The sequence below is a fragment of the Lagenorhynchus albirostris genome, chromosome 10 (genome assembly GCF_949774975.1).
Source record: "Lagenorhynchus albirostris chromosome 10, mLagAlb1.1, whole genome shotgun sequence".
Taxonomy (NCBI): domain Eukaryota; kingdom Metazoa; phylum Chordata; class Mammalia; order Artiodactyla; family Delphinidae; genus Lagenorhynchus; species Lagenorhynchus albirostris.
In genome coordinates this window covers 52,311,839-52,328,493 of record NC_083104.1, presented here as the reverse complement: position 1 = coordinate 52,328,493, position 16,655 = coordinate 52,311,839, and the positions used below count along the sequence as shown (strand labels likewise).

Genomic DNA, 16,655 nt, shown 5'->3' with positions numbered 1-16,655 from the left:
TATTTGTTTTCTTGGATTTTGCTAAATGCAATCTCAAGAGTGAAGGATCCACCAAATGTAGGTGTTTCCAAAATAAATTAAAACCGTGCTTTTGAGGAACTAATGTTAAGTGTGGCCTGGGAGACAGGCTTTTCTGTTACAACTAAAATATCAGTGCCATAAGTTCTGTGGTTGTGTATAGCTGCTGATTTCCATTTGAAACAATGTTGTATTTAAATAGTACTTTAGGGATTTTGCTGGTGGTCCAGCGGCTAAGAGTCCACGCTCCCAATGCAGGGGCCCTGGGTTCAATCCCTGGTCAGGGAACTAGATCCGACATGCATGCCGCAACTAAGAGTTCTCTCTCATGCCACCAACTAAAAACCCCGCACACGGCAATGAAGATTCTGCATGCTGCAACTAAGACCTGGTGCAGCCAAACAAACAAACAAATAAATAAATAATTTTAAAAATTAAATAAATAGTACTTTAAAGAAAAACGTATTTCCCACCATCAAAATATCTACAAACAATAAATGCTGGAGAGGGTGTGGAGAAAAGGGAACCCTCTTGCACTGTTGGTGGGAATGTAAATTGGTACAACCATTATGGAGAACGGTATGGAGGTTCCTTAAAAAACGAAGAACAGAGCCATATGATCCAACAATCCCACTCCCAGGCATATACCCAGAGAAAACCATAATTCAAAAAGATACATGCACCCCAGTGTTCATTGAAGCACTATTTACAATAGCCAGAACATGGAAGCAACCTAAATGTCCATCAACAGAGGAATGGATAGAGAAGATGTGGTACTGGTACATATATACAATGGAATATTACTCAGCCATAAAAAAGAACTAAATTATGCCATTTGCAGAGATGTGGATGGACCTAGAGACAATCATACAAAGTGAAGTAAGTCAGCAAGAGAAAAACTAATATCGTATATTAATACATATATGTGGAATCAAGAAAAATGGTACAGATGAACTTATTTGTGGAGCAGAAATAGAGACACAGATGTAGAGAACAAACATATGGATACCAAGGTGGGGAAGGGGGGAGCTGAATTGGGAGATTGAGATTGACATATATACACTGTTATGCGTAAAATAGATAACTAATGAGAACCTACTGTATAGCATAGGGAACTCTACTCAGTGCTCTGTGGTGAGGTCAATGGGAAGGAAATCCAAGGAAGAGGGGACATATATATGCCTGTGGCTGATTCACTTTGCTGTACAGCAGAAACTAACACAACATTGTAAAGCAACTATACTCCAATAAAGAAAAAGTAAAAAAGAGAAATGTATTTCCAATCTCATTACCATTAAGTATAAATGTATTCATTCCATCAATATCCTTTGTTACTTTAAATTCAGCTTATTTAAACCAGGATGGCATAGCATTTAAACCAATATGTAGTCCATCAAAACCCATTAAATATTCTGTGTTGACATCTATTCAGGCCTGTGACTTGATGTCAGGTTACATATAATAATAATAGTTGTTACTAGGTCCTTCTACTATATAGATACCTTGGAGAATAATCTTATTTGACTATAAAGAATCCAACTGGTCTCTTATCATATTTATGGCAGGATTTTCCCCCAAACACTTGGTGTTTCAGAAAGAAATGATCTTGTCAGTTTCCTGGTTTGGATAGTATACCATAGTCATGTCAGAAGTAACCATTAGGGGAAGCTGGGTGAAGGATACCTCGGACCTCTGTACTATTTTTGCAACTTCTTTTGAGACTTAGTCAGTTCGGGCTACAATAACAAAGTACCAGAGACTTGGGTGGCTTATAAACAGCAGAAATTTATTTCTTACAGTTGTGGAGGCTGGAAGTCTGAGATCAGGGTGCTGGCGTGGGTCGGGGTCTGGTCAGAGGCCTCTGGGTTGTATCCTCACGTAGCAGAAAGACAGGAAGCCAGCTGTCTGGCCTATTCTTTTAAGGCCAGTAATCCCATTTATGAAGTTTCCACTCTCATGACCTAACTTACCTCCTAATACCATCACACTGGGGTTAGGGCTTCGACATTTGAATTTTAGGGAGAAAAATATTCAGTCCATAACAAGACTATAATCATTTCAAAATAAAAATTTCAAAAAAAAAGTGATCTTTTGGATCATTATGTCTTGGCTTTATGATTGGAAATTGATTTTTACACCATTAACAAGTAAAAAGAAATTGCCCCCTGGAAAAAGTATCTTTGCATTGATATTATTAATTTTCTTCACTTTTTTTGTTCACAAAGCATATTTATTCTAAGCTTTAAAGATTTCTTTTTAGGGACTTCCCTGGTGGCACAGTGGTTAAGAATCAGCCTGCCAATGCAGGGGACACGGGTTCGATCCCTGGTCTGGGAAGATCCCACATGCAGCTAAGACCGTGCGCCACAACTACTGAGCCTGTGCTCTAGAGCCTGTGAGGCACAATTACTGAGCCCATGTGCCACAACTACTGAAGCCTGCGTGCCTAGAGCCTGTGCTCAGCAACAAGAGAAGCCACCACCACGAGAAGCCCACACACAGAAACGAAGAGTAGCCCCCACTCGCTACAACTAGAGAAAGCCCGTACTCAGCAACGAAGACCCAATGCAGCCAAAAAAAAAAAAAAAGATTTCTTTTAAAAAAAATCCCACTTCAGTTGAAAGCAAAAATGATAGTTACTTCTGGAGAGTGGAATAGGGAGGAAGTAATTTTCATTTCTGGCATTTCTTTACTGATGGAATATTATACAATGAATTTTTATTGCTTTAATAATTTGGGGAAGGAAACGTGCTCAGAGTAGACTTTTCCTTAAACAACTACAAGACTCAAATCACCCAGTGAAAATGTTCCTGAATATTCCTCATTGTCAGAGGGAAACCTTTTTCCATTTTTCATGGTTCTGAAATTTATGTTTTAGGAATAATTTCAGCATGGGAATAAATTTATACATCAAAACTGTTTCTACTACTCTGATAAATAAATATGAACTACTGAATTAAAACTGACTTTTTGCATGCATTTCCCCAAATGTTCTAGATTTTTTCACAAAGGATTAGTTATTAAAATTTCATAAAACATCATTTTTATTTTTTCAGGAGCAAAATATATCATTCTCCAGTCACAGCTAAGTCATACACTATAAATAATTTTATCTTTCCAGCTGTGATATTACTGTAAATATTGAAAGATATTAATAATTTTTTTTTTTTTTTGGCCTCGCTGCATGTGGGATCTTAGTTCCCAGACCAGGGATCGAACCCGCACCCTCTGCATTGGAAGCACAGAGTCCCAACCCCTGGACCACCAGGGAAGTCCCCTTAATAATTTTTGACTGCATGGTAGATTCCATTTTTTCCAAACATTCGTTTTTGTTGTTGTTGTTTTTATACATCCAGATATACTTTTAATTTTAATTTTTTTTCTTTTTCCTTTTTATTTAACTTTTATTTTATATTGCAGTATAGTTGATTTACAATGTTGTGTTAGTTTTAGGTGTACAGCAAAGTGATTCAGTTATACATATATTCATTCTTTTTCAGATTCTCTTCCCAGATAGGTTATTTTAAACTTTGTTTTTTTTTTTTGTTTTTTTTTTGTGGTATGCGGGCCTCTCACTGTTGTGGCCTCTCTCGTTGCGGAGCACAGGATCCGGACGCACAGGCTCAGCGGCCATGGCTCACGGGCCTAGCCGCTCCGTGGCATGTGAGATCTTCCCGGACCGGGGCACGAACCCGTGTTCCCTGCATCGGCAGGCGGACTCTCAACCACTGTGCCACCAGGGAAGCCCCTAAACTTTGTTTTTTCAGTAGCAGATCTTGTTAAATAAAAAGATTCTGAGATAACAAGGTCCTACTGTATAGCACAGGGAACGACATTCAGTATTCTGTAATAGACCATAATGGAAAAGAATATATCTGTATATCTATATATCTATATATACATATATATACACATACATACATACATATATATATACACACACATACGAATCACTTTGCTGTACACCAGAAACTAACACAACATTGTAAATCAACTATACTTCAATTAAAAGGAAAAACGGATTCTGGGGTCATTTCTATATTTGGAACACTCCCTGGCTTTTGCTCATGTTCATCTCCTTTGTTTTCCTCTGCCTGGTATATTGTTGTAACTCTATCATTTATTTTTTTCTTTTCCCAGCATGCTAATGGCCAGTTGCTGGTTAGCTAATGGGCTCCAGCACAATTCAGTAAATAGAATGAAATCATTAACACTGGGCTTAGTCCATCTACCTCAGTAGGAAATATCAGTCCTTTGGTGACTGGAAGTTAATCATTCAGTAAACAACTGATAGTCTTTGTAGGGAGACACCTTTACCAAACATGACCTGCAGTAGAATTAGGGTGACCAGGTAAGTTATCCTCAAGGTGGGACAGTTCTGAGAGTCAGAGAAGACACTTTTTTTTCTTTTTTTTGGCTGCGCAGCTTGTGAGATCTCAGTTCCCCGACCAGGGATTGAACTTGGGCCGAAGCAGTGAAAGCCCAGAATCCTAACCACTAGGCCACCGGGGAACTCCCAGAGAAGATACTATTGGGTTGGCCAGAAAGTTCCTTCGGTTTTTAAAAAAATTTTTATTTATTTATTTTGGCTGCGCTGGGTCTTTGTTGTAGCACGCGGGATCTTTAGTTGTGGCATGCAGACTTCTTAGTTGCGGCATGCGAACTCTTAGTTGCAGCATGTATTTGGGATCTAGTTCCCCGACCAGGGATCGAACCCAGGCCCCCTGCATTGGGGGCGCAGAGTCTTAGACACTACACCACCAGGGAAGTCCCCCTTCGGTTTTTGAGTAAAAATAAAAGACACATTTTTCATTTTCTCCAAGAACTTTATTGAACAACGTATTCATTGTTTTGTTCCACTACCTTCTGCCATTTTTCAGGCAACTTCATAGCTCCATCTTCCCAAAACCTTTTATCTTTTTGAGCAAAGAACTCTTCCAGTTGCCTTTTACAGTCTTCCAGGGAATTGAATTTTTTTCCAGTAAGAGAATTTTGTAAAGACTGAAATAAATGGAAATCCGAAGGTGCAATGTCTGGTGCCTAAGGTGTATGAATCAGAACTTCCCAGCCAAGCTGTAACAGTTTTTGCCTGTTACAAAGGCAAAGAAACATGTGGTCTTGCATTATCCTGATCGAAGATTATGCGTTTTCTGTTGTCGCTTTTTGTCGAGTGCTGCTTTCAGTGGGTCTAATTTGGAGCAGTACTTGTTGGAATTAATCATTTGGTTTTCCGGAAGAAGCTCATACTAGACGACTACCTTCCAATCCCACCATATACACAACATCACCTTCTTTGGATGAAGACTGGCCTTTGGTGTGGTCGGTGGTGGTTCCTTTCGCTTGCCCCATGATCTCTTCGGTTCGACATTGTTGTATAATATCCACTTTCATCACCCGTCACAATTTGTTTTAAAAACAGAACGTTTGGGTTTCCCTGGTGGTGCAGTGGTTGATAGTCTGCCTGCCGATGCAGGGGACACGGGTTCGTGCCCCGGTCCGGGAAGATCCCACATGCCGCGGAGTGGCTAGGCCCGTGAGCCATGGCCGCTGAGCCTGCGCGTCCGGAGCCTGTGCTCCGCAACGGGAGAGGCCACAACAGTGAGAGGCCCGCGTGCCGCAAAAAAATACAAAAAAATACAAAAAAAACCCAGAACGTGTTTGTTATGCTTCAGTAGAGAATCGCATGTGGAAATACGGTCAAGGAGGCTGTATTCACTTAACTTATGTGGAACCCAAACATCAAAGCGATTCACATAACCGAGCTGGTGCAAATGATTTTCAGCGATTGATTTGGATATTTTGAGTATGTCGGTCGTGTGGTATAACGTTGATTGGTCTCAGTGAATGTCTCGATTTGATCGCTATCGAACTGGATTGATCAAATCCAACTGATCTGATCAATTTCAACTGGTCTACCTGACCCTGGAGCATCGTCCAGCGAGAAATCTCCAGCATGAAACTTCGCAAACCACTTTTGACATGTTCGATCAGTCATAGCACCTTCTCCATACACTGCACAAATCTTTTTTTGCGTTTTTACCTTTCTTGAAATAATAAAGCATAATATGCCAAAAATGTTGCTTTTTTTCTTCTGTCCTCAATATTAAAATGGCTACACAAAAATTCACCAATTGATGTTTTTTTCTAAATGCACGCTAATATGACAGCTGTCACAATACAATCTAACAAAATTGTTTCGAATGAAGTTAAAGAAAACTAACTGCTACTAGAGCCATCGTAGGGAAAAAGACGAACGAACTTTTTGGCCAACCAATATTACCATGAGACCTAGACAAGATACGTAAACTCACACAGGCTGAAAAAACAAAACAACTGAAATAAAAATTACCATCCATTTCAGATCCCTTAGTACTTTAAAGTTATGCTTTGAAAAATCATGTGCAATTAAGTTATTTAACTTGTGAAGAACTTTTTTTTTTTTTTTTAATTTACTTATTTATCCTTGGCTGTATTCGATCTTCGTTGCTGCCCGTGGGCTTTCTCTAGTTGTGGCGAGCAGAGGCTATTCTTCGTTGTGGTGTGCGGGTTTCTCATTGTGGTGGCTCCTCTTGTTGAGAAGCATGGGCTCTAGGCACGTGAGCTTCAGTAGTTGCAGCATGCAGGGTCAGTTGTTGTGGCTCTCGGGCTCTAGAGCACAGGCTCAGTAGTTGTGGTGCACGGGCTTAGTTGCTCCACGCCATGTGGAATCTTCCCAGACCAGGGCTCGAACCTATGTCCCCTGAATTGGCAGGCGGATTCTTAACCTCTGTGCCACCAGGGAAGCCCCGAACTTTTATTCAAAAGACTATTGTATAAAAGGCAGTGGGTTTTTTTGCCTCACCACAGGGCATGTGGGATCTTAGCTCCCCAACCAGGGATGGAACCCATGCCCCCTGCAGTGGAAGCGAGGATTCCTAACCACTGGACTACCAGCACATGGGCTCGTTAGTTGTGGCTCTTGGGCTCTGGAGCACAGGCCCAGTAGTTGTGGCGCACGGGCTTTGTTGTTCCATGGCATGTGGGATCTTCCTGGACCAGGGCTCGAACCCGTGTCTCCTGCATCAGCCACCAGGAAGTCTCTCAAGGCATTTTGTTTTTGTTTTTTTGCGGTACGCGGGCCTCTCACTGTTGTGGCCTCTCCCGTTGCAGAGCACAGGCTCCGGATGCACAGGCTCGGCGGCCATGGCTCACGGGCCTAGCCGCTCCGCGGCACGTAGGATCTTCCCAGACCGGGGCACGAACCCGTGTCCCCTGCATCGGCAGGCAGACTCTCAACCATTGTGACAGCAGGGAAGCCCCCTTCAAGGCATTTTTAAAAGCAAAATTGCCCAGCATAATTTTTGAAAGTTCTGTGGGCATTTGGATACATGGAGAAGGTTAAAGAAAATTTGTTCCTGGAACGAGTATGCCATTGATATATTAAAAAGTTAATATATCAGCTTATAATATATCAGTTAATAAACGAGCTCTAATAGAATAATTATTTGAAAGCTCCTATCCAAATCTTTCCTTTTTCACCCATTGCTATTCCCAGCACTCTTTAAAACTGCAATCCTAGCCACAGCAGATAATTATATATGCTGTCTGGCTTAAGGAGTAAATTAATTTTGCATGTAATTCCCCCCAGAATCTACATGACAGGCAATTCTATTTTATACCTTTTTTTTCAGAATGGCAATAAATAGCACAAGATAACTGATATGAAACCAACTATTTAAAATCTACTTCCTTAGATATTCCCAGTCCAAAAAGCACAAGTTTTTCTAGAGGGACTTAGGACCTGTAAAATAAAATTCCTGCATGGGTCTTTAATGGCTGTGCCTATTGATAAATATGTTTGTTTTCCCGAGTCAGCTGCGTGGGGTGAGGTGGGCTGCACACACTCTGTGTACAGAGGCATTTAAAGGGAGCAAAGTCTTGTTTGCCATCCAAAGAGGCCACTCCATGGGGGCAGGTTAGAAATTATATTTGCATGTGTATTGCAGATACCTGAGCAGTAGGTACATTGTGAAAAAAACACCTGAATACTTGTTACATGATATTTTGACAAATATGGATGGTCCCCTCTCTGGATGCTGGATCCAGGCCGCTATAGGGAAGAGTATTGAATTCAGGTCCTAGTTTTGAGCACCCTGGGTTGCTCTTGTGTGTGTGAAATGAGAGTTTGGAGCCCTATGGTCTCCAGGCCCCCTTCTCACCAAAAGAGTCCAAGCCCAGTCCACAGCCTTAAGGGAATGAATCAGGTGGAGCAGCTGATGCAAACAATTTTCTTTTTTGACAGCTTTTAGGCTTAACTAGATGGCACAGTGTGCCAAAGGGGATGGGGGATGTGACAAGGGAAGAGATGCTCTAATTCCTATTTGGATCCACAAGGCTCTGCACCCGGCCTGTGAGTCCACCAGGGATGGCCTTCTTTGGGATACTTAAAGGAATAGATATTCAGAGTAATAACATAAGACCTCAGAAGACACCTACAACATTGCCTCATTTCCCAACAAATGATAATGATTATTATCACCCAAATAATAATTATTACTAGTAATAAACAGTAAGAAGGCAGACTTGGGACTTCCCTGGTGGTCCAGTGGCTAAGACTCCGTGCTCCCAATGCAGGGGCCCGGGTTCGATCCCTGGTCAGGGAAGTAGATCCCACGTGCCACAACTAAAGATCCTGCATGCCTCAACTAAAAGATCCCGCATGCTGCACCTAAAGATCCCACGTGCCACAACGAAGATCACACAGGCAGCAATGAATATCGCGTGTGCTGCAACTCAGAGCCAGTGCAGCCAAATAAATAAATAAATATTTTTTAAAGAAGGAAAAAAAGAAGGCAGACTCAGGTTTTGTGGGGTTTTCAGACTCAGGCTTCTGCAATTTTGAGGGCCCTCTTGAAGAAAGAGAATACACAATTATGAGCACAAAATTAGGCAAGAAATGAAAAGGCATTGGTAGGGGCCCCCATAGAGCCTTTGAAAGGGCCTGTGCAATTGAGGGGCCTGTAGCCTTGATCTTCATGGTAAGTCTACCTTTGATGTCTACGACCAACAGTGTTAGAATGTCAGCTCCAGAGGGTCAGGGATTTTTTTTCTTTATTGACATATAGTTGATTTACAGTATTTCAAGCGAACAGCAAAGTGATTCAGTCATATATATATATATAACTGAATATATTCCTTATATATATATAAGTAATCCAAGGCACAGAGAGGTTAAGTTAGTTGCCAACGGTCACACAGCTAGAAATGGCAGACCTGCGTGTTCTGGCTTTAGGATCTGTGCTTCTGGCTACACTCCTGCCTCCCAGATAAGGCTCAGGGAGATCCAGGGACCAGCAATAGTTAAAAACAAGCCGGCTTTTATTCATGCCTGAAGTAGTTCCAAGCCTCTGGCATTTGCCTACGGTATGCAGTCCTTAGATACCGCAAATAATGACTGCTCACTAGCAAGGGAGACCAACGTGTCTCAGTTTAGTCTTTATTAGAACCCAGACTTAGCTGAAACATATGAGAAAAGGAAGAACGGAGTTAAGTCACACTGTAAACCTAGTTGGAAAAACGGGAAAAATGTTGGGTGCCTTTCCATTCAAAACCAGTGATTTCCAGGGTTCGAGGGAGTTACCTTAATCACTGTCACCCTGCTCTCAGCCCAGCCCTAGACCCAGCCCAGTGAGAGAAACATTTTCCCAAGTAGACTACCTGATATTGGGGAATTCCCTGGCAGTCCAGTGATTAGCGCTGCATGCTTTCACTGCAAGGCCACAGGTTCAATCCCTGGTTGGGGAACTAGGATCCCACAAGCCTTGCTGTGCGGCAAAAAAAAACAAAGCAAAAAAACCAACCTAATTGACATAAATATGATTTAAAAGAAGATTCAAATATATTTAGGTTGCATCCCATTCCCTCCACCACCAAAACAATTTTAAAAATCTTGCTCTGATATTATCAAGGAACTTGCATTCAAAGACATATTTATAAGGAGAATAACTAGGCCATCCCTCCAGGGAGCGCCATCCATTTCCTTGTATCCTTGGGAAAGTGATTTAATCTTTTTTGAGCCTTTATGGTTTTTCCCCTGAAAATTCAATCAAGACACCGATGCTGAGCTGGAGGACTTCCGTTTGCCCCTGTAGTCTCCTCTCTACCCTTTCCCATCCTGCTCTGGTACCAAACTGCCCTGGAGGCTGCTCTCTTTAGCCACTCGGGAGCCTCAGCAGGAGATTGGAGGGAGGGGAGGGGAGGCCCTTGCAAGGCTGGCACAGGCTGATTGCTTCATCTTCTGTACGATGGCAGCAGAATGTTGTGAGAATCAGGGATTAAGGGAATTGGGAAGCCTGTTTCCCCTACTGGCAGTTAAAGTGAGCCCTCTGGCCTTGGATGAGGCCAGGGAAAGGGTTGGGGAATGGGTACCCATCTGCCACAAGCCCCTGCCTCCCAAAGCCCAAAAAAACACCACCTGTGGCAGGTGAAGAACTAAACCTCTGGGAGAGGAATTAGTCTCAGAACTGAAACTGCTTAAAAGGACCCTGTTGGAAAGCCAGCTGTGTTGGTTATTAAACATCTCTTTAAGATCACAAGTTCAGTGCTTGGCCCTGCCAGTAAGAACTCTAGTGAAAGTATTCCTTGGGCAATTACTACGTGCCAGGCACAAATCCCTTAACTTACACTCACAAAAACCCAGCTAGACAGCATGTGCGACTATTATCATCCCCATTTTTCAGGTAAGCGATCTGAAAGTTCAAGTAGCATGCACAAGGTAAAAAAGTTAATCATGGCTGTTCTGGTTAGCTACTACTATGTAGCAAACCATCCCAAAACTTAGTGATGTAAAACAGCCACCATGTTATCATGTCAGGGATTCACACATGGACTCAACAAATATTTATTGAATGACAGCTGTGTGCCACCTTCTGTGCAAGTCCATGGGGAAGAAGAGCTTGACCCGGTTTGGAAGAAAGACTGCCAGGTAAATACCCGTCTCCAATAAGGTCATTCCAACAGTGGAGGGTTGTTCACAGTCCAGTGATGGCACGAGGGAGGCCATAACTAAGTCTTCTAGGAAGAACCCACAGAGAAGGACAAATCTGAATTGGGTCTTTTAAAAGAATTTTTTTTTTTTTAGATGTTGGGGGTAGGAGTTTTATTAATTAATTTGTTTATTTTTGCTGTGTTGGGTCTTCGTTTCTGTGTGAGGACTTTCTCTAGTTGTGGCAAGTGGGGGCCACTCTTCATCGCGGTGCGCGGGCCTCTCACTATCGCGGGCTCTCTTGTTGCGGAGCACAGGCTCCAGATGCGCAGGCTCAGTAGATGTGGCTCATGGGCCTAGCTGCTCCGCGGCATGTGAGATCCTCCCAGACCAGGGCTCGAACCCATGTCCCCTGCATTAAGCAGGCAGATTCTCAACCACTGCGCCACCAGGGAAGCCCTGAATTGGGTCTTGAAGCGCGAGTAGGAGTTTGTCTAGCAGAGACCAGGGAGAAGGGGCAATCAATCCAGGCAGAGGATCAAAAAGCACCACAGCATCCACAAAGAGAAAGCTACCTATTTGTTCTAAAAGTTCGACTTGAACAAAACTGTCTTAGCTTAGATTTCCCCCAGAAGCAGACATGAGATGAGGATTTGAGTACAAGTAGTTTATTCTGGGATCTGAAGGGAACACGAGAAAAGCGCTGGGAAGTGATAAGGGGAAGGGAAGGCGGCCAATAAAGGGAGCATTGTTAAGTCAGTTACAGACTCTGGGCCCCTTAGCTTAATCCCTCGGGAAGCTCTCAGAAGTGGGGTGGAACACACGCCGCAGATTTCTCCCGACCCAGGGATGAGGACGCTGGGCTGCATATGCGCTGACTCCTCAGGGCCACGTTGAGGGGCCCATCTCTGCTTTTTAGCTCAGTGTTCCTCCCTCGTGTAGGCTTGGTCCTCAGTCTAGCTTCCCCTCACAGTATTGAGAAAGGCTTCTCTTTCAACCAATCAGGATGCAGGGGTAGGAGTATCCCGACTGCCTTGAACCAATCAGGGACCAGCCAAGGGGCTGGGGGTGGGGTCAGGCTCATTCTCCCACCTTGGCAACCCCACAATGATGGAGGGGTATGATTGATGTTAGAGAGGCAAACTCAAAGTCCGACAAACCCATCCTGTCACACTGGAAGTTACCCTTCGACTTCAAGACCTGGTTCAGGAAGATCTAAGGAACCGTGGCATATTTTCATAGATCCAGGTGGCTGCTTCTTGGAGCCAGGTATTGGGGAGATGACCCAGTTCCCTGTTCGTTCAGTTTTGTCTCTACTCTGCCGTATTTCATCGGTCACTGGTGCTCCTGAAATCCTACAGATTTAAGTTCTTTGGTTTTGAGTTTCAACATCTGCCTCAACCCTTTTTAGGAAACGTGATTCTTTCCCAAGAAAAGAAAAACTACGGAGTTGGGGAGATTGAAAGGTGACAAAGAAAAGCCCAGGATTGGGGAGATGGGCATTTGGGGGAGAGCACAGACCCTTTACTGTGAGGCTAATTTGGAGTAAAATAAAACAAAAGAGTCCCCTCCCCCAGCGAAGGTCACCTTGTATAAAAGGACAATTGTTCTGCTATGGTTTTCCATTATTTCCCTCCCAAGCTGTCTGCCCCGCTTGATGGACTCTGGAGTGCTTTTCAGTTTAGCTGCTCAGAGCAGGGCAAAGCATAAACTGAGCAGCCCACTTAAAAAAAGAAAGAAAGAAAAAAACTCTCTCCTGTGTTGTGGACACCGAGGTGTTTGGAAGCCTAGTATTTATTCCCCCTTCCCCTGCCCTCAAGTAGTGGCTTGGAGAGAACGCCAGGCTGACACCTAGGGGTACGGCTCTGGAGAGGGAAAGGGTAGAGAGTTGGACAGGCATACGGTCTCCAAATCAATTCCTGTAAAAGTTTAAGTCGAATCTTTAGGGCTGTATTTTTGCCTGGAGCTGTTTACCATCCTTAAGCCTACAGCAAATTGTACAAAGCAGGAAAACTGCTTTCTTGGAATTCACCATCCTAACAGAGTAGGATCTTCAGTACTGACTCCCCTACTTGTTTTTTGGCGGGGCGGGTGCAGGGGGGTGGGAAACAGGGCGAGAAGTGGGGTGGGGAATGTGGGAAGGGAAGACTCTTAAGGCCATAGTTCTCAAATTTTGCTGCCTATTACCGTCATCTGGGGAGCTCTTCAAAATCCCAATACCCAGGCTGTTCTTCAGCCCAGTTAAATCAGAATCCCTGGGGGTAGGGCCTGGCCTCAGTAGTTTTTAATATTCCCCAGGTGACTCCAATGTGCAGCCAGGTTTGAGAACCAGGGGCTTAAAGCAGTGCTTCTAATATGCACGGAAGCACCCAGGATTTTGTTAAAATGCAGAGTCTAGTCCAGCAGGTCTGAGCAGGGCCCGAGGTTCTGCAGTGCCACTGCTGCAGCAGCTGGCCTAGGGACCACTCTTCACGTAGCAAGATCTTCAGACGTTTCTTTAATGTAAGAGAGGAATGGAGCCACTGACAAATCACAGCAAAGCAAACAGCTTTTCAGAACACACAGCTTCCTGCTTAAAAATCTTCCTGAAAATGTTCCTCTTTGCTGTTAAGATACATTGCAAATGTCCTACTATGGCTACAAAGAGTCACCTGGGGAACTTTCCCCAAAACACTGATGCCAGGATTCCATACTCCATCTCATTCAGACCAATTAAATCAAAGTTTCTGGAGGTGGGGATTGGACTTGGACAGTTTTTTAAGTTCCTCAGATGACTGATGCACAGCTAGATTTGAGGACCCCTTGTACTAAGTCATCTGGCCACTGCTGTTTCCATGGGAATGCCCCCCCACTCCCAATCCACAGGGTTGTGGTGCATTGGCCATCGTTGATTGTATGAGGGAGCAGGCAGTGGACTTAAACTACACTCTTGGACCCCTTCCCTGGGAATTTGGGTGGGAGATGCAGATTCCAGCGTGGTCTGGCTGCCCTTGTTAACCCAGGAGAAATGGAGTAGAGAAGTTTTGGCTACCATATCCCCACAGACAGACCAGGAAGAGAGAAAGCTGGTTTCCTGCACGAAACAGGAGAAGAGGCAAAGTGGTACTGAGGACCCAGGGGTCCCCAGGTCTCCCATCTTGAGGCTCTCTATGACCAGAATGAGTGAGACCCTCGGTGACCACCTCCTTTGTCTCTAGAAGAGGGCCAGCTTCTGGGTTGGGGGGTCTTTATGTAATTGTCCCCTGCAACTCAGAAGGTCTGATGTGACCAACAAACCTTGAATAGTCAAATAGGAAAAATCTGTAAAACTCATACTAAACACAGCACTTCTGTATCATCAGCAACTGACCTCTTCCTCTTCTATCCTCCACCATTAAAATTCCTGAAAAATGAGAAGACACTTCACAAGTTTAAAAATAAGGACTGCTAGCTTCTCAAATTTGTTCTCTTTATAGAGGAATCATCAGCCTTGAATTTCTGCAGCTGTGGCTTCTAAATCTAGCCCTCTGTGGATGTTGGGGGTATAATTGCTTGTCTTGCCTGTTTTCTCATCTACAGCATGGAACTAAGAGCACCAATCTGATCAGATTGCTTTGAGGAGTAACTCATAAAAGGGTATTGATCACATTACAGATGTTGTAGAAATGCATCTTATAAATGAGTCAACTTTTCCCAGAGCATCACTGCGGAACAGTGGAAAAGAGGCCTTTGGAGAAGGTTTCTTGAAATCTCAGCCCATCCATCTACGAGCTGTGTGGTCTTAGGCAAGTTTCTTACCTACTCTGAGCCTCAGATTCTTTGTTCCAAATACGGGCTAACAATGCCTATTTGCAGAACTTCTGTGGGGAATGAATGAGACAATGTGTGAAGACAGTAGGCGCTCCAAGACATGTTTCCCTTCCCTCCATGACTTCACTCTTGACCTAAGGTGGATTCGTTAGGTTATGTTCTTACAGTGTTACTGTAACGAAGACTACCTAACCCTAACCCTTCTCTCCCCAAATAGCAATGGTTAAAATCAGATAAAGATTTCTTTCTCTCTCCTCTAACACGCTGAGCATAAGGCATCAGGCTGATGGGTTCTGTGGTGTTGGGTACCCATCCTTTCATCTTGTCCCGCCATCTTCAACAGGTGGCTTCCATCTTGTGGCTTAAGATGGCAATTTCCCACTGGTAGGAAGGAGAGACAGGGCGATGGGGAGTGAGCCTCTCCCCTTTGAAGGCAGGCCTGGAAGTTCTACTCACATTCCACTGGGCTGAATGTGAGCTAGATTTTGGGGTTGAAATCCCAGTTCTACCACTTACCATCTGTGGTCTTGGCCAAGCCAGTTAATTTCTTTGCACCTCTGTTTCCTAATCCTTCTTGGGATTGTGAAAATTGTGAGAAATTTGAAAATTAAATGGGTTGGTATATCTAAAGCACTTAGAATAGTTACCTGAAACATATGAGACTGTAAGTTGTTATTGTTATTATTTGTTTAGCTACATGGCCACACCTAACTTTGAGGGAGGCTGGGAAATGTCCTTAACTAGGTGACAGTGTGCCCTGCTAAAACTCTAGAGTTCTATTATTAAAGGAAGGAGGGGACATCTGAAGACAGCTAGAGTCTCTGTCATGTCAGAGTTGCTAAAATCAGTCCTGTAAGAAGACTTCTGATGAGAAGCGACTGTAATCTCCAATTTGGGCCTAGAAACCCTATGTCAACTCTTCCTTGTGTGATGGGGTGGACATGATCCATTCCTAGAGATGGAGACAATCATCATAACAATAATAACGTGAGAATTCCCTGGTGGTCCAGTGGTTAGGATTTGGCACTTTCACTGCCCTGGTCTGGGTTCAGTCCCTGGTCAGGGAACTGAGATCCTGCAAGCTGTGCGGCGAGGCCAAAATAATAAGAAGAATTAAAAATAAGAATAATGTATGAAGCTCTGTGCCGAGCGCTGTCTCAACTGTCTGTGACAACCTGTTTAGAGGTCCCACAGTACTGTGGTTTTATGAAAAGTACTTCTTTTTACTCTATTCCCGCCTCAGACCTTGTTGCGTGCTTATCAGCTTCCACGCACGAGGCTAGGAGTCCGTGGTGAATTCCATTCTCGAGGTCAGTGAGTTTATAATACATTCCGAAGCTCTCACAGGATGCTCCCCTCTGAAAAGCACAGATCCCACAGTCAGCCCCCACCCCTGACTGTGCCAGGAGACCTAACTGGCTTCTCTGGTTACAGATTCACCAGGTCGAGGGAGGGGAGAAACCCAAGTGCAGTTTGTCATCCATCCGTTAATAAGCCTGATGCTAATATGACTTGGGCTTGTGCAAATGTGGACGTGCTACCCAGGCTTGGAGCCTCTCCCCCACCATCCAAGGCAAGTACATGCTGCAGGCAAAGAAATAGCAACTTACCTGTGAACAAAGTGGATTTGACGTGGGAATTCCAAGACAAATACACAAGGGGGTGATTCTTGGCATTATAAACAGGCAACCCCATAATACATTTTACCTTTTATTTGCCAGCAACTCTTCAAGAATGCATTTAAATGTATCTCTTTGTACAAATGGGGTGTTTCATTGGTGCTTCTCGGACTCTTTGGCTAAAGATCCTAGCTGCCTTTAAATTTCTCAGCATCCTGTCTCTTCAGTCAAACAGTTAATCATCTATAAACAAACCCTCCAATTAA

General features: G+C 43.7%; 1 protein-coding gene across 2 annotated transcripts in view; it reads left to right on the top strand.

Annotated features, from left to right (window-relative positions):
• GPD1L (glycerol-3-phosphate dehydrogenase 1 like) overlaps positions 1 to 16,451 on the top strand; it is a 107,419-nt gene extending 90,968 nt beyond the window's left edge. Inside the window, exon 8 of one of the 2 annotated variants that reach the window (XM_060162473.1) lies at positions 16,205 to 16,451. In XM_060162473.1, the coding sequence (XP_060018456.1) occupies positions 16,205 to 16,436 (232 nt within the window). In that variant the 3' untranslated portion in view covers positions 16,437 to 16,451. The remainder of the gene's footprint in view (positions 1 to 16,204) is intronic. The other variant, XM_060162477.1, reaches the window with a different exon arrangement.
• Positions 16,452 to 16,655: the final 204 nt, after the last annotated feature.